The 17,864-nt window shown below is 41.2% G+C and overlaps 1 protein-coding gene across 1 annotated transcript; it reads right to left on the bottom strand.

Moving 5' to 3' along the window:
- Window positions 1-1,084: 1,084 nt before the first annotated feature.
- On the bottom strand, window positions 1,085-17,222 carry dele1 (DAP3 binding cell death enhancer 1). The gene is made up of 12 exons (XM_057851270.1): window positions 17,030-17,222; window positions 16,597-16,714; window positions 15,321-15,423; window positions 14,636-14,780; window positions 10,363-10,548; window positions 9,185-9,270; window positions 9,009-9,102; window positions 5,816-5,958; window positions 5,456-5,614; window positions 5,287-5,379; window positions 2,784-2,937; window positions 1,085-2,716 (listed from the first exon to the last, which is right to left on the bottom strand). Exons 1-12 carry the CDS (start codon window positions 17,058-17,060, stop codon window positions 2,496-2,498), a joined length of 1,533 nt encoding a protein of 510 aa, XP_057707253.1. The 5' UTR covers window positions 17,061-17,222; the 3' UTR covers window positions 1,085-2,495.
- Between the last annotated feature and the right edge of the window lie 642 nt (window positions 17,223-17,864).

The raw sequence follows: 17,864 nt of genomic DNA, 5'->3' as shown, positions 1-17,864 counted from the left end.
GTCCAAAAGTATTGTATTTTGTTACATGATGGATACACTGCCCTCTGGTGGCAGCGTTGGGTCTGGCTGGACTGTCACCTTGTATGACTGAGCAGCAGACTCAGACGTCTGACATGAATTAAGGATAGCTGCGCTCTGGTTTGGCCCACATGAGGCTGTAAGTTGTTTCAGCTAATATATGCTTGTGTATTCATTTTTAACCAAGTTTACAGCTACAGTTCATGGAATTACGTGTGATTCGTAGCATTTAAGCTAGCGGACTTAATCAACTAAATTTATAGTTGGACGTTTGAACACCACTTGTTTTGTGTCAAGAGTTTTATTAATAAAATGCGTGTGATTTTGAACATAGGTATACGTTTGTGTTTTTACACCTTTACAAATTGTCAAAAGGAAGTCAAAAGCTTCAAAAAGCACAATTTCCTTGTTTGATGTCTGTCAAGCTGAACAACTTCACGTTTAGTGAGGAGTCGAGGACAGAACATGTCATTAATAAAGTAAAAAACAAGATAGCGAGGTACAATAAGGCAGGGTTTTTCAACCTTTTTTCATAAAAAAACCCAAGACACTCCGCTATCAAAAAATGTAAAAATGAATGTCAACTATATTAACAATATCTAACTGCTATTAGCTGGAAGCCGTCACCGCTAGCTGGCCGCCCCCGTTAGCCGCCACTGGCTAGCTGGCCACCGCCGCTAGCCGCCACTGGCTAGCTGGTCACAGCCGCTAGCCGCAACTGGCTAGCCGGTGGTGGCTTTTTTTTTTTTTTTTTAGGCGGATAAACAGCACCTTATTACAGTGTCTTTCAACCACTGTGCCGTGGCGTAGTGTCTGGTGTGTGTGCCGTGGAGGGGTCATCCTCTTTCACTTAACTGATGTCAAAATGTTTTTGGAAAATGAATCCGCAAATGGGCAAAATCCAATGTCTGTGATGTCCAATGGTCGGTAATCATGCTCAATCAATACTCTTCCTTGTCAACATGTGTCAATAGGTAGCTAATTACTTTGTTTAGTGCTGCGGAAGGGGTTAGAGTGGCTCTGGGTCTGGTGGTGGCCAGCTAGCTAGCGGCAGGGGCCAGCTAGCTAGTGAGGGCCAGCAGCGGCGGCCAGCTAGCTAGCGGCCATGGCAAACCAGCTAACGGCCAGCTAGCCAGTTGCGGCTAGCGGCCAGCTAGCGAGTGGCGGCTAGCGGCCAGTTAGCGAGTGGCAGCTAGCGGCGGCGGCCAGCTAGCCAGTGGTGGTTAGCGGTGGCGGCCAGCTAGCCAGTTGTGGCTAGCGGCCAGCGAGCGAGTGGCGGCTAGCGGCCAGCTAGCAGTGTCCAGCTAGCGGCGGCCGGCTAGCGGTGGCAGCCGCCAGCTAGCGGCTAAATTTTGTTAATTTAGTTGACATTCATGTTTACATTTTCTGACAGCGGAGTGTTTTGGGTTTTTTAATGAAAAAAGTGACCGCCGTCACTAGCTGCCACTGGCTAGCTGCAGCTAGCAGATCTCCACTAGCTAGCCGGCCGGCGCCGCCAGACCTCCACTAGCTAGCCAGCCGCCGGCGCTAGACCTCCACTAGCTAGCTGGCAGGCGCCGTCAGACCTCCACTAGCTAGCCGGCCGCCGGCGCTAGACCTCCACTAGCTAGCCGGCCGGCGCCGCCAGACCTCCACTAGCTAGACGGCCACCGCCACTAAACCTCAACTAGCTAGACGGCCACCACCGCTAAACCTCCACTAACTAGCCGGCCGCCGCCACTAGACCTCCACTAGCTAGCCGGCCGCCGGAGATAGACCTCCACTAGCTAGCCGGCCACCGCCACTAGCCTCCACTAGGTAGTGCTGACGCTAGCCGCCACTAGCTTGTTGGCCGCCGTTAGCTGGCTGACCACCGCCGGCCCACCGAAAGCCCCAGTACCACTCTAACCTCTTTTGTAGCACTAAACAAAGTAATTAGCTACCTATTGACATATACCAATAAGGAAAAGTATTGCTTGAACATGATTACCGACCATTGGACAGCAATTGCAGATTCATTTTCCAAAAACATTTTGACATCAATTAGGTGAAAGTGGATGATTTTCCACGGCACACCAGACACTACGCCATGGCACAGTGGGGTGTTGCGGCATAGTGGTTGAAAAATACTGCAATAAGGTAGTTTATCAGAGAAAAAAAAAAAAAAAATGACTGGATACAAAATGGCGGCCGAGACTCCGGGGTCGTAAAGTCGAAATCGCATACGTTGAGTATGTTGTAACCCAAGGTGCTACCTGTAGTTTTAAAAGCAATGTTTATTGCACATGCGTATGCATAATGGTTACGAAATTCATGGTCCGTACTGCTTCCTCACAAAGGTCACGGGGGTGCTGGACCCCAACTGGTTGCCAGTCAATCATCCGTTTCCATGGTGATGATAGTTTCCAGCCCCTCCCAACATGTTAAACTTTACCAGGTCACGAGATTTACTGTATAATCACAACACGGGCCTCCACGTAAACCTGACTTATTGGCTATTATCCAACCCCTACCATCCACTGGCAGGATTTTCCCTCCAAACTTTGGGAATGGAAATGAGTGGAGGAGGGCGCAGGGGCCACGTCCATGCACCCGGTGCTCCACGAGTGAGCCAAGAAGGGAAGAGCGACCGAAGGACGATCGGCCAGAGAGAGGAGAGGCCGCCGGAGGTCCCGGTCCGACACGGGGAAACACGGAGAAGAACGGATAGAACGCAACACTGCAAGAAACAGAAGGAAGTCAGACACTCACAGATCAGCCACATTTTCACATGCACTTTCACTCACCATCCGTCTCAACGGAAGCCGTCAGTAAGCGCCGGGCCTCTCTGTTGCCCGCTTGAGCAGCTCGTTTGTACAATTCAATTGCTTTTCTCAAGTTCTGCCGAACCCCGAAGCCACTTTCATAGCACTGACCCAACAGGAGTAGAGCAGTATCATCCTAAGTGGAGACAAGAGGGTTGAAAAACCGGTGGTGGAATGTAACGCAGTAAAAGTAAGTACCGTATTGGCCTGAATATAAGACGGATATGAACGCCTATTTACTAACGTTTGATCATGGACGGACATGTAGAAAAGTTCTCCTCAGACACATCCTGCCATGTTAGCTGCACAACATCTACACGCCACTCTCTCACCGCTTACACCTTCACCTTGTAGTAAAGCATTATTTTACGCCATATTTGTGTTGACCATGTGGCAGCTACGCGCTCCACCGACGTCGGCCAGTTTGTCCAGCTGCTTCCACAGCTCTCCTGCCCGCAGCACTGGAACGAATCTGACGAGCTGTAACTTGCTCGCCGCCGGGCTGGTTGCCGATCGGCGAAGACAATCGACAACCCAGCCGCCGTGTGAAATGATCCTGGGTAGTTTTGTGTGATTTTTCGCTTTGAAAGCCGAGAAAAAGAATTTGAAACATCACTCTGCTCGGGTTCGCATGTCGGGTAGCTGTCACGCGTCATGGTTTGTTTACGCTCTCCGAAGCCGGGCAGGGAAATGACAAAAGCCGTACCAACTCCGGTGGCAGAAAATATAATTTGGGAGGAGCAAGAAGTGGACAGTTTTGACCATTATGGAGTAATTTTGCCATGTCGTACTGAATAAATGTGTTTTTAATATTTCATATTCTATTTAGCACAAGACCGTAGTGTTGTATGAGAAGAACTAAGGATTTAGCCTATTTTGCGGATTAATACATTTATTTTTCGCATCACGCCAGCCAAACGGCTGCAGAAAAAAATTTGCTGTATGAGGGAGAGGCGTGTGCACCTTTTTGGAGTTTCAAAAGGTTCCCATTCATTGTGGATATTGGCCAAAACAAGCCCTACTATTGTGGGACCATAGGACTTACGAGGAAGTGAGTAAACATCTTGTTTTGTATTATGTCAAATACTGAGATCATTTTAATACTGAGGTGGCTTGCATTTTGTGGCTGACATGCTCCTTGTCGCACATACCCCCGCCGGGCGAGCACTTTTGCACTCTTGGTGTGCCCGATGTTCTGTCAAATTTTCCACCCGATCAGAAATTACAACTTTGTTTTAAAAATAGCCACGAATACAGCGATTACAAAGTAAACACTACAAACTTTCTTCAAATAAAGGACTACTTACATTTGATCATTGATAGGTATGTACAAAGCTCTCCTCATGCACATTAGCTGCACGTTAACTGCACAACAACTGCAGCCGCCCTCCTCCAGGGAACGAGCTGTAAATTGCTCTCCGCCGGGCGGTTTGCCGATCAGCAAAGACAATCGACAACCCAGTCGTCATGTCAAAAGTTCCGGGCTAGTTATGTGTGATTTTTCCGCTTAGAAGACTTTGAAACATCACTCGGTTCGGGTTAGCATGTCGGCTAGCTGTCACGACTTGGTTTGTATACATTCTCCGAAGCCGGGGAAGGGAAATGACATAAGCCCGATTTAGGTGTCATAAAACATCGTTCAGGAGGTGCGACAGTCAAGGTGAGGTCGACAGTTTTGACCATTATGGAATAATTTTGCCATGTCGTCCTGAATAAGTGCATTTTTATAATTTTATATTCCATTTAGCACAAGACTGTTATTTGTCATGACCATGCCATTTATTTAGCAATTGGGGAAAAATACTTGGATAAAAATAAAATCCTGTAAAAATATTGAAGTAGAAAGACAGAAACAATGACTTTTTGCAGCTCTCTTCGTCGCGTTTTCCTCGTTGTGAATAGTTCCCCCTCGACGGGCTGACTGGTCCTTTTCAAGCCATTCATTTAGCTATTGGGCAAAAATACTTGGATAAAAAGAATATCCTGTAAAAATATTGGAGTAGAGAGACTGAAACAATGACATTTTGCGGCTCTCTTCATCGCGTTTTCCTCGTTCTGAATAATTCCCCCTCAATGGGCTGAATAGTAAAAACCGATGAGCCCATTCTCCCGCTAACGTCATCCACCTGTTGGGGACGCTAGAGCCCTATAATGGTAGGCGTGGCTAAAAGGCAGATTAAAAGACTAATTTCTCGTCATCTGCGCTTTGCTAAATTGTTGTATATAGTCGAATCATCTCAAAATATGATTCTAATTCACATAATAATGCCATTTAAGACTTTTTTCTCCTGTCGTATGCTCTTTAAGCTAGGTAAACACTGTCATGAACATTTTCCACCATTGTTTTTGTCAACGCAAACGAAAATATTTAGTCCATAAACTACTTTTCATTCACAGCAGAAGGATGAATAGATGCCACACGACTGGACATCTATCATCATCTTGGGAAGACTGACTCAAACAAGACGAAAAGAATCCAGCTCACATTGCTCTCTGCTGCCATCTGCAGGTAGTACACAGCCTTGCTGCCATCCCTCACTGGCTCCAAAGAATACACAGATGCTAGGCACAACTGAGCCTAAAAAGGAGGGACATAGTTGAAAATATTGTATTGAAATACATACATTTTTTACAATATGTGATAAAGGTTACACCTTAATCAACCCGGCCGCAGCAGCCTTCTCTAAAAGGCTGATGGCTGTGTTCAGTTTCTCTTCCCTTTGATGCCCTCTAGCGGTCAAGAGCAGCTTTGCGCATCGATATTGAGCCTGATGATGACCTGCCACTGCTGCGCGCCAATAGTAATGGAAGGCCTTCGAGAAAAGAGTCAACAGAGGTGGAAACATTGTAATGAAATCTAATTTGCCTATAAGCATCATGGGAAATGTAGTTCTTTTTGGAAAAGTTAAAAACAATTGTATTTTTTTTTAATTAAACAAACTAATAAATAAGTTAGCATATATTTATTCATTAATAAACATCAAAAATCACGGGGAGTGTGGGTAACTCCTCACCTTCTCCTTATTCTTGCTAATTCCTCTGCCCTTCTCGTAACAGACACCGGTATTAAACAGAGCTTTGCTGTAGTCCTGTTGAGCGGCCGCCAGGAAACAAGTGAACGCTTCTTCATTGTTGCCACTTGCGGCTTTTTCAAGGCCTGCGATGAGAAAAGTCAGTGGGAAGCAAGATTACTACAAAGCATATAGCTAAAACTAACCATGACGGTTCTTTTATAATAAAAACTAGGCCTGCAAGCAGGACTGAACGGGACCTCGCAGTTTTGGACAATGTAACACGGACTACACGCACTCAGGGTGGTGGCAGATCGTTCCATCATCTCATCATCTCGTAAGAAACTAACATGTGCTCGAAACTCGCCTCTTGTTTTGGCTGACAGATGTTTGTGTATATCATGAGATGAGTAATACATTCACACACCTAGGTGAAAAAAATCCCTATTGAAGACGGTCCCACAAATAAAGGAGGTGCTACTGAACTTGGCAGCCACGCTCTTATTCAAAACTAGGGCTGCAGCTATCGAATATTTTAGTAGTCGATTAATCGATGGACTACGTAGGAAGGAACTTTAAAAATTAAAATACCTGAGCTGAGCCTCAAACGTTTTTTGTTTTTTTTTGTGAGGGTCTATGTAGAACAAAAGAAAAAAAATTGGCTAACTTACATAGAAAAAAGTCTGCTAGCTTAAATGCTATAAAATGCTAAAGTTTTTTTCACAATGCTCTTAACAAATTTTTCAGACACATATCCCTACAAAAAACGGCTAAATATATCAATAAACTAAATTATGAATGCATTAAAAAAACATTAGCTCAAACAAGCTTAGCTTAAGTTGGTCTTAACAGGGAGCAGTTGGATTCAGCCATGTGAAAAGAGGCAGACCAGAGGGCAGTGTATCCATCCTAATCAATTAATCTGAATGCAAACACTTTCAAAATAAACCATTACAACGCCACTTTAATTAAACGAATACTCGAAGCAACAAAATTTAATTCGAATATTTTTTTTCTAATCGAATACTCGAGTTAATCGATTAATCGTTGCAGCACTATTCAAAACCAAAATGAATATTCTGACCAGGCCAATTTGACAAAGTGTGCCAAATTTGCCCCTACAGGACCTTTTAGGGTATGACTCTTGAAGGAGAAAAGATATCGTCATCGCACACACCATATAATTGTTTGCATTAGTCTAACACATATATAGTCTAACACATACATATGGTACAGATTTTCGTAGGCACCGTCTAACTGTTTGCATTAGTCTAACACACGTAATATAATTAATCAGGAAATAGTATCATTTTCATATTTACGGTAGGACTACACTACTAATATAAAATAAATAGCACACCATAGTTTAATGAGAAGAAATAGAAGGGATACACAATGCCGTCTTATCACAAGATTGACGCACCAACTCTTGCAATCAGCTCTCCCAGCAAACTCCAAGGACAAAGCGCTTTGTCCTAAAACAAGTACAACCAGCCCGGACAGCAAAGTTGATAGCGGGCGTCCCAATCCGCGCACGAACCTAAGCCACCCAAAACCGGCCACAGAGGGGATGGCCCAAAAGCAACGCCCAGAAACGCCTTCGACAAGGCCCGCCTCAGCAAAGACTTTAAAAAGACTGGACACTGAGATAACAAAGATTTTTTCTGCTCGGAAACATATAGCCTTGTTTTGGATCCAGAATTGTCCCTCCGTCGTCTGTTTTTGCCTTGTTTTTACCACTGTCGACGAATAAAATGTCAACCTGTTTTCGGTAAATGTTCTTCAGGCTTTTGAAACATGGAGTCAGTAGAAAGGGTTAAAATAAGAGGACGCGCGAGATTCGGCCTTCCCGGCGGGCGCACGCGGGGCAGCGTCAGCCGAGCGGCAATTGTTTTGGCTGGTGCTGTTCTCGGGTGCGTCCGGGCCGGGGAGGTCGAATTTCAACACTCTCAACAAGCACAGGGAGTTTGGCACAGATATGTTCTAAGTTATGACTGTTCAAAATTTGTGGTGAGACAAAATGGCGACGGTCATTTTCACTCTTCTGTTTGGATCCCTCTGCTTCAAAGAAACCTCAATATTTTTCATCAGGCACCTGAACACGTCTTAAGGCTCCACTGATGCAGGTTTGAGCTCGATTGATTTTTTTCCCTTGGAGGAGGAGCTGGTCTAATAAAAAAGGTTGTTTCCTATTCCCAGCAGGTGACAGCAGACCTAATGGGTAATATTTCAATGCAGTCGTGTTCAGGCTGGGATACCTCTCATACATGCGAGTAGTACTGACAGGAAATGAGGTATTTTGGATTGAATGTGATTTTTGTATCGATTTACAGGGTGCACATTTGAGACATTAGCGCCTAGGGAGTTAGATGGATCCTCCCCACAATTGGTGAGACTGATCATTAGACATAGGAGATCTAAAGTTATCAAAATTGCTAAATGTCATTCACGGGCCTGACCTGGACAGGGTGCCAAAGTCGGCCTTTTTTTTTTTTTTTTTTGATAACATGCCAAATTCAGTAAATGACTAATAACTCACTGATCCAAGGTTCACTCTTTTTCATATCTCGCATGTAGGGCTGCAGCGATCAATTAATCGATGAACTAGTTAGTTTGAATAATCAAGTAATCGGATAAGGAACATAAAAAAATTAAAATACTTGAGCTGAGCCTCAAACTGAAATAAATAAATAAATGAGGATCTTTGTACAACTAAAGAACAACTGGCTAGCTTACATAGCAAAAGTCTGCTAGCTTAAATGCTAACTTTTTTTTTACAGTGCTCTTAACAAAACATTTTCCCACAAAAAACGGCTAAGTATACATATAAACTAAATTAAGAATGCATTGAAAAAAACATTACCTCAAACAAAAACCTACTTAATGTTGTTCTTAACAGGGAGCAGCTGGATTTAGCCATGTAAAATGAGTTATGTCATATTCACTGTTGCCACTAGAGGGCAGTGTATCCACCCAAATTAATAAAGCTATACGCAAACACTTTCAAAACAAAATCATTAAAGCCTCACTGGCATTGGGCAATGCAGCGGGCACACAGGCGGTTCGAAACGGAACGGAGCAGACTATATGGAATTTGAGGGTAAGACTAATCAGTACTTTTGTCCGAAAGGCTAAGACGAAAATTAGAACAGTGGTAGAGGTAGTATTGTAGAGTAGTAATGTAAAAGATAAATACCAATAATGTTTAGGATTACTGGGACGCTGCCGTCTGCCACTTTTTTGAGATTCTGCGCCACTTCTGCCAGTTTCTCCTCACCTTTAGGCATACACTGAAAGCAAAACACATTCAATCTCAGACACACGAGCAGGTAACAAAATACTACGATGACATCATGAAGATGTATGCCGAACCTTGTCATGAGCACGATCCGTGTCTGCGGACTTTTTCTTGAAAACATTCTTCTCTTGGGAGCAGGATGGAGGTCTATGTGTGTCATCTGCGACAAAAAGAAAAGATTATTTTTTTCGGATTCTCGAAGCAATGTACTATACGCTATACAGTGGGGAGAACAAGTATTTGATACACTGCCGATTTTGCTGGTTTTCCCACTTGCAAAGCATGTAGAGGTCTGTAATTTGTATCATAAATTCTCTTCAACTGTGAGAGACGGAATCTAATACAAAAAAAAAGAACATCACGTTGTATGATTTTTAAATAATAAATTTGCATTTAATTGCATGAAATAAGTATTTGAATACATCACAAAAATCGAACTTCATATTTGGGACAGAAACCTTTGTTTGCTATTACAGATACCAAACGTTTCCTGTAGTCCTTGACAAGGTTTGCACACACTGCAGCAGGGATTTTGGCTCACTCCTCCACGCAGATCTTCTCCAGAGCCTTCAGGTTTCGGGGCTGCTGCCGGGCAACACGGACTTTCGGCTCCCTCCGTAGATTTTCTATCAGGTTCAGATCTGGTGACCGGCTAGGCCACTCCAGAACCTTAAGATGCTTCTTACGGAGCCACTCTTTAATTGCCTTGGCTGTGTGCTTTGGGTCGTTGTCATGCTGGAAGACCCAGCCACGACTCATCTTCAGGGCTCTCACTGAAGGAAGGAGGTTGTCAGCCAAGATCTGGCGATACATAGCCCCATCCATCCTCCCCTCAATACGGATTTGTAATTACAGTTTGTGGAGTTACGTTTGAGCGATTTGCTATGAGAATTGTAAATACGATAGCATTCATTGCATTCAAGCTTCCGAACTTTTTTTAGGTTAATTAGAATAATTTAAGCTACTAAATTTACTTATTCATCAGACTAGATGGACGTTTAACCACCAATCTTTTTCTATCAAGTGTTTTATTGCTGAAATGTGGGTCGTTTTGAACATAACATAACAAATAACGACTGGAGACAAAATGGCGGGTGAGACCCCGGCGTGATAAAGTCGAAATGATGCAAGTCGAGTATGTCATTACCAGGGGGACTACCTGTACAATGCTTCTAGATGGTGCAAGGTTACAGAGGAAAAGCACCACTGACATTAATACACAATAGAGCACTCTTGTTAGTACTTAACACACCTTGTAAGGGGGAATCCTGCCCCTCCGCCGCCTCAGAGTCAACAATGGAGCTATTAGTAGTCAGGGGGTTCTGCTCACTCCTGTGTACCGCAACGTCACTTCCTTCACTGCTGCTGCTCTGGCTCCAGGATTGATTGTGAAGGCACAACACACTCCTTCCTCTTAGGACCACCTCATTCCTTGATACTGAAGCGAAGCACCAAAATATAAAAAGATTGCCATGAGCTTGTTAATGATGGAGTATTACTGCCACGCGAAGAAAGAAAGTAAATAGGCCTACTAGAATAAAGTGTATTATGTGTAATATTATAAGCATTATAAGGTCGTAATATTACGAAAAAAAAGTTGAAACGTTATGTGAATAAAGTAAAGTCCCAATATTAGGTAACTTTACGTATTATTATGAGACATTGAGCTACGCTGCTTCCTTCACAATAAAATTGTAATGTTTAGAGTTGCCTGATAAAAGCATTTAAAATAGTATCGGAAAATATTGGTATCAGGTTTGCACTAGTATACGTACCGTAATTTCCCGAATATAACGCGCACTTTTTTTCCCCAAAATCAACTTGCAAAATCATGGTGCGCATTATAAACGGGTACATGGATGGAGACAGAAATATATATATATTACATATATATACAACCGATTTTTTTTTCATTGACACGGCCACCTTGTAATGAAGAAACGTATGCGGCGACCCGTTGCCGACCATTACGGTACGTGACGTCGCCATTTTGTTTCGGTAATACTTCACTCTAATCGGCCGAATGATTTCGTCTGTGTTAAATTCTGCTTTTTTTACTCTTCATAAAGCACAAAATTGAGTTTCTTGAACTCATTTGAGTCAACGTTTATTGCAGCTCGGCAACTAAACGGACCATAACAAACGTAAGTGTAATAGATTGGAAATATCCCATGATTGATAAAATTCATATATATGTTAATTAAAAAGACAGATGAAAAAAAAACGTGGTAAAATGTTAGTGTTGAAGAAGGGGTTAAAAACGGATTTTTTTTCAAATGGATAACATTATTAGCATTCACTGAAATCATTTTTAAAACAACTGAAACGATGTGAGACCTGCTCTCCTAGTTTAGCCTCAGTGAGAAAAATGATCGGCGATCGACTAGTAGTGTCTGCTGAATGAAGGAAAAGGGAAAGCTCGCCACTTTGCCTCATTCTCCTTTGAGCTATTGAAGGCAAAACATCGTGGTTTGAGTGTTCATTCTGATATCCCTATCCAGGCTGCAACATAAGCACATAGACTTCCTGTGTCTGTCAACTATCTGTCCCTCGGGAAACTCAAATCCAAATAACAATAGTTCCTGTTGTTACTGTCGTGTTGACAGCGATGAGCTCTCACGGATTTCCGACTTACGTTCTCACTTTCATTTTACCGTATCAATCCATGGAAGAAACATTTATTCATCATGATGAAACGAGCACGTTATACAGCAGCCTTTAAAAGAAAAGTCACATCTGTTTTGTTTTCTCCTAGATTCTGGTAAGCTGGAGAAGTTGTCAAATCGTATTATTACCGTAAATATTGTCAGTTTATGGTAATGTTTTGAACTACCAATATGCTATGCTTGTGCTGTGTTTCACCAGTCAGTAAAATGACATTTCTGTATCTGTACACGAGCTCTGTTTTCTTGTATTCTTCTATTTATTGGTGCTAAAATTAGGGTGCGCCTTATAAACGGGTACAATATTTTCCCCTAGATTTTACAAGTAAATTTGGGGTGCGCATTATACACGGATGCGCCTTATATTCGGGAAATTACGGTAATGGGATGTAAGTTACTATAAAAGTCTGCAGGCTTTGTTCGTGTATTCTAGCTGATGTGATACAGATATTGAGATATAGATGTAACAGTGCAAAAATGCCATAATGTAGCTGTGCAAATATTGCATATGTGTGGTAGTTAGGGGTGTAACAGTACACAAAAATCTCGGTTCGGTACGTACCTCGGTTTTGAGGTCACGGTTCCGTTCATTTTCGGTACAGTAAGAAAACAAAATGCAAAATATAAATGTACTAGTTGTTTATTACACACTTTTGTGCTTTCAGCAAAAGGAACATTCGCCTACACAAAGCTAGAATTCTGCTCAAAAAGTAGCGGGCATTTAAAGATAATCCAACAACAATTTGCCTTTCAGACCCCAGGTATTGGTCATCTTTCTTTCTGAAAGAAAGAAGAAAAAAGAAGTCCTGTGCTAAAGAGAAAAGCAATCCCAATGACAAAGATTTTAACATGTATTGTACAAATGAAATGCCTCAATGAATCATTTTTTTTTCTTATGAACGGTTTTCAAAAGCTTTATTGGTGGATTTTCTCAAGTTAAAGGGCCACACAGAAATGAATACATTTAATTGTGTAAGCGGGCTCTGTGTATTATTCTTATTATTTAATTACAGGTGTTTTAGCTCATTTCAATTTATTTTATTTAAATGGGCTATTATTTATTTTATTAGGCGTTTATAGCTTACAAATGTGATGTAGTATTCATTTATATTGTATATTTTATGTTGTATAACTTTAGTTCCAATGTGAATATTAGTTCCTACTTGTTTTGTTGTGGTAGGAGGGTTTTGTATTTAACACGGGGCCGTGTTGGTTATTATTATACCAGAGAAGACAGCAGTAAATCAACAAAGACAAGTCAACTTTGCCCCGAACTACCACTCAGGAGATCTGACGGACTCAAAAAGTGGGTTACGATTGCATATTAGTTTGAAAATCGACCGGATCCACCGTATTTTTACACGAGCGACTTCCGGTCTGCCAGATCCTATCTACCGGTAGTAGTATTGACGCAGGAGGGTCGCGTCTCGCGTCAAATAATAAACTCTGCCGTTCTTTTCGCGTGCGTCGCGTTGAGCCGCTTCTGGGACGCGTCTAACACGCGGCCGCACTGCGACTGGTGTCCATTGCCTGATTGACTTTAACGCCCGCGTTTCACTGCGTTCTCGCGGCGGCCATGTTGACGTTTCTGGGTTATATACTGTCCCACCGTGTTGGTCCTCATTATAGTAGAGAAGATGGAGTAAATATAATCCACACAAAGAAACTGTAACCCGATCGACTCACAGCCTCGAAAGGTAAGGGTTACATTTAGGGCTGTCAAAATTATCGCGTTAACGCGCGTTAATTTTTTAAATTAATCACGTTAAAATATTTGACGCAATTAACGCACATGACCGGCTCAAACAGATTAAAATGACAGCAGTGTAATGTCCGCTTGTTACTTGTTTTTGGTGTTTGGGACCCTCTGCTGGCGCTTGGGTCCAAATGATTTTATGGGTTTAAGCACAATGAGTGAGCATGGTGTAATTTTTGACATCAACAATGGCGAGCTACTAGTTTATTTTTGGATTGAAAATTTTACAAATTTGAATAAAACAAAAACATTAAGAGGGGTTTTAATATAAAATGTATTTAACTTGTACTAACATTTATCTTTTAAGAACTACAAGTCTTTCTATCCATGGATTGCTTTAAGAGAATGTTAATAATGTTAATGCCATCTTGTTGATTTATTGTTATAATAAACAAATACAGTACTTATGTACCGTATGTTGAATGTATGTATCCATCTTGTGTCTTATCTTTCTATTCCAACAATAATTTACAGAAATATATGGCATATTTTATAGATGGTTTGAATTGCGATTAATTACGATTAATTAATTTTTAAGCTGTAATTAACTCAATTAAAAATTTTAATCATTTGACAGCCCTAGTTACATTACGTCAGAAACTCGTTCTGTACGCCTCCGTTCCGAACCGGGCACCACGTACCGAAATAATAAATAATTTAAAAAAGGACTAAAAACTCACCTTTTTAAAAAAGCTTATTCTAGCTAATTTTATTTGACTGTCTTACTTTTATCTGATTGGTATCTGATTTTATCTGTGCTTGTGTCTGTTTTGCTTTTACTGTTTTATGCTTAGTCTTTTTCATTTTATTTATTATTTTCTTTTTTGCCAATATGCACTTTGAGATTTGTTTTTCAAATGTAAAGTGCGTTATAAATAAAATGCATTATTATTATTATTATTATTAATACAAATACATGTACCGTTACACCCTTAGTGGTAGTGCAACTGCGTAAAATTTCGGCAAAATCCGCCCAGCCGTTTCTGAGTCCATTGGGAAAAAACACACACGCGCAATATTCCATCTATATACAAGTTTAGATATATACTCCATCGTACTTGTTACGTAATAAGGAAAAGTCTGATTTGCAAAGATGTCATACTCACATATATCAAGCAGAAGGCGATATCCACACTTTTGCAAATTTGGAGGTGTTGTCCTGACTCCAGATGTTGGACTGGAATCAGTGCATGAAGAGAACCTAGAGTGGATCCTCCGGCATATCTGCATGAACAGCACCGCTGATGCACCCTTTGAACATGTATGATAAACAGCGGTTACTTTTACTTAGGTGTATGTATTGCCTTATATCTGACAATTCTTGTTGTTGTTTTTTTTTTTTTGTTTTTTGTTTTTTAAACCTGTCCTGTTCAGCTGTTTGACACGGAGAATGGAAGTCTAAGTGCCCGGATCGTCTGAACAGTTTTAATGTTTCACATTGAGAGTATGGCATACTCCCATTGTGAGCATTCAACATACCTTGTTTATTATGACAAAGCAGCGAACAGGAAGGGGTTATGGGGGAACAGAAAAGAAAGAAACACAAGAAAAGAAAGACAAGCAACAACAAGAAACAAATTGAACGTCTACACCCCTCCTCCCGCAGCCCAGCAAAGGAGCCATCACACCCCCACCCCCAATTTACAGAAAAATATGGCATATTTTATAGATGGTTTGAATTGCGATTAATTACGAGTAATTAATTTCTAAGCTGTAATTAACTCGATTAAAAAATGTAATCGTTTGACAGCCCTAATTATTATTATTACTATTATTAGGAATATGACATACCCATCCTACGGCGTCGAGGGCTGTGTAACGAGGCAGCTCAGCGGAGGTCGATTTAAAGGCCCTCTGTTTATTCCGCCTCTCTCCATCTTCTTCTTTATGAGAACTGAAAGACAGGAATCAAAACAAAAGCGAATTAAAAACGTCAACTTTGTAACATACAGGGTTTGTACACCTTTTTCATGGCCAAATTCAAGACAAAATCCATTTTGCCACATACCAAATAAAAATGCCATATACAAAATTCCATTTTGCCACATACCAAAAAATACCATGTACCAAAATCCATTTTGCCACATACCAAATAAAAATGCCATATACCAAAATCTATTTTGGCACATACCCCAAAAAAATGCCACATACCAAAATCCATTTTGCCACATATCAAAAAATGCCATATACCAAAATTCATTTTGCCACATATCAAAAAATGCCACATACCAAAATCCATTTTGGCCACATACCAAATAAAAATGCCATATACCAAAAATCCATTTTGCTGCATTCCAAATAAAAATGCCATTTACCAAAATCCATTTTGGCACATCCCAAAAAATGCCACATACCAAAAATCCATTTTGCCACATACCAAATAAAAATGCCATATACCAAAATCCATTTTGCCCCATACCACATAAAAATGCCATTTACCAAAATCCATTTTGCCACATACCAAAATCCATTTTGCCACAGACCAAATAAAAATGCCGTCTTCCAAAATCCATTTTGCCACATACCAAATAAAAATGCCATATACCAAAATCTATTTTGCTACATACCAAAAAAATGCCACATACCAAAATCAATTTTGCAACATATCAAATAAAAATTCCATATACCAAAATCCATTTAGCCACATGCAAAATCCATTTTACCACATATAAAAACAAATAAAAAAATACCACATGCCAAAAGTCATTTTGCCATGTACTGAATGCCATTTTTCGTTCTCAGCCCTGCTGTCTAATTAAACAATACTCAAAGCTGCAAATTTTGATTCGAAGCTTTTTCCTAATCAAATTACTCAAGTTAATCGATTAATCGTTGCATACCTATTTGTCAGAAAAAATCGCAATCTTACTGGTCGCTAATGTGCGAGTAGATGAAAAAAATACTCGCACTGGCTCAAATTTTAGTCGCAAAATGCCCCCATTTGGAGCCAGTCTGGAGCCCTGGAATATCGATAACCTTCCAGGATCCAAAGTATCACGATATATCACCATTTCGATATTTTGTCCCACCCCTCGCTTCTTGTGAGTCGTGTAAATTGACACTGTACCTGTTGTCCGAAGAGTTCCTAGAAGCGGAGAGAACAGTGGAGGTGTTTATGACTTCATCTTCCACGTGGTGATTCTGGGGGAGACGCAACGGGGTGCTGGTGTGGTAGCGATGTAGCACTGCCGAGATAACATTCACACACACATAAACGAAACAAAAACATTGTTACAGGCACACCAAAACTGTTTCCGCTACTAAAGAAATTTGGGGGAATTCCAGAAAATCCATTTAGTTAGATGCAAAACTTCGTCGAGAAATAAATGTATAATTTTATCATGGGTTTTATGAACGACGTGAAGAATATTACATGATACTTTTTAAAAAAGTTTCACTTTAATAGCGGACGACTTTGAAAACAATTAAGGTACTTGGCAGGACCAAAATAAACAACTGGGAGAAATCTCGTCCGTGCCCTTGACGTTCGTTCGTTTTACCTCTCCACGCGAGTCCTTTAATTCTCCACATGGTTCCTCTTCTCCTTCACGTGAACTTCCACCATTGATGACTGTTCATGTTGACATACCCCCTGACTCCAAACAAAAGTGTATTAAGTGGGAGGTTACGTCTGTGTAAACAAATGTGTTGTCACGCATGAAGTTAAGCGAGACCGAAGAATAACCCGGAAGTTATTGCCATGACGCAATCATGAGAAGGCCTGAGCGGTGCAAGTGCACCACCTTGTGGTGAAACAACATTAGGGCGTAAACTGCTGTTCCCTTGTCTTTTCACTACTTTACTACTTGAGTTTGCTTTTTATTTTAATGCAAAAGCTACTATATATAATATTCGTTTTTTTCTTCAATAGCGTTTGAAACCGTTTGACCCACCGACACCGTTCATACACCAAAACGACCAGAATTCTCATGTCTCCATTCGCCCCCCAAAAAGTGGAATCTCAAGATGCTACTTGTCCTACATTTTTTTGTCCAAATCACATCATTTATTCATCCAAAAATTCAAGACGCCTGGGGGCACAAAAGTTCTGTACGGTTTTTGCAAAAAACGTACCGTGAAACCAAAATTTGCCGAAAACATACCATCTCATTTCTAATGGCCAAAATTTCCCAGTCATTTCCTGTGGCCATATTCGCCATTGATTTCAATAGCACAAAATGTTCCATTCACGTCCATTGATTTCCAACCAAAGTGACCAGATATCAACAGGAAGAGACCGCGAAAAGCCCCCAAATTACAGGAAGTGACCCAATATGAAGAGGATCCTGAAATGCCACCAAATCAACAGAAAGTGACCCTGACGTACCCTAAAAT

Source organism: Corythoichthys intestinalis, chromosome 11, assembly GCF_030265065.1.
Source record: "Corythoichthys intestinalis isolate RoL2023-P3 chromosome 11, ASM3026506v1, whole genome shotgun sequence".
Lineage (NCBI taxonomy): Eukaryota > Metazoa > Chordata > Actinopteri > Syngnathiformes > Syngnathidae > Corythoichthys > Corythoichthys intestinalis.
This window is presented reverse-complemented; position numbering and strand designations above follow the sequence as displayed.

What these genes read in the sequence shown, in the direction of transcription:
- dele1 (XM_057851270.1), bottom strand. Translation starts at nt 17,060, where the DNA reads ATGTGGAGAATTAAAGGACTCGCGTGGAGAG. An exon ending in TAAAGGACTCGCGTGGAGAG is followed by an intron (nt 16,715 to 17,029) that starts GTAAAACGAACG and finishes TTATCTCGGCAG; the next exon opens with TGCTACATCGCTACCACACC. An exon ending in GCAGGATTCCCCCTTACAAG is followed by an intron (nt 9,271 to 10,362) that starts GTGTGTTAAGTA and finishes TTTTTGTCGCAG; the next exon opens with ATGACACACATAGACCTCCA.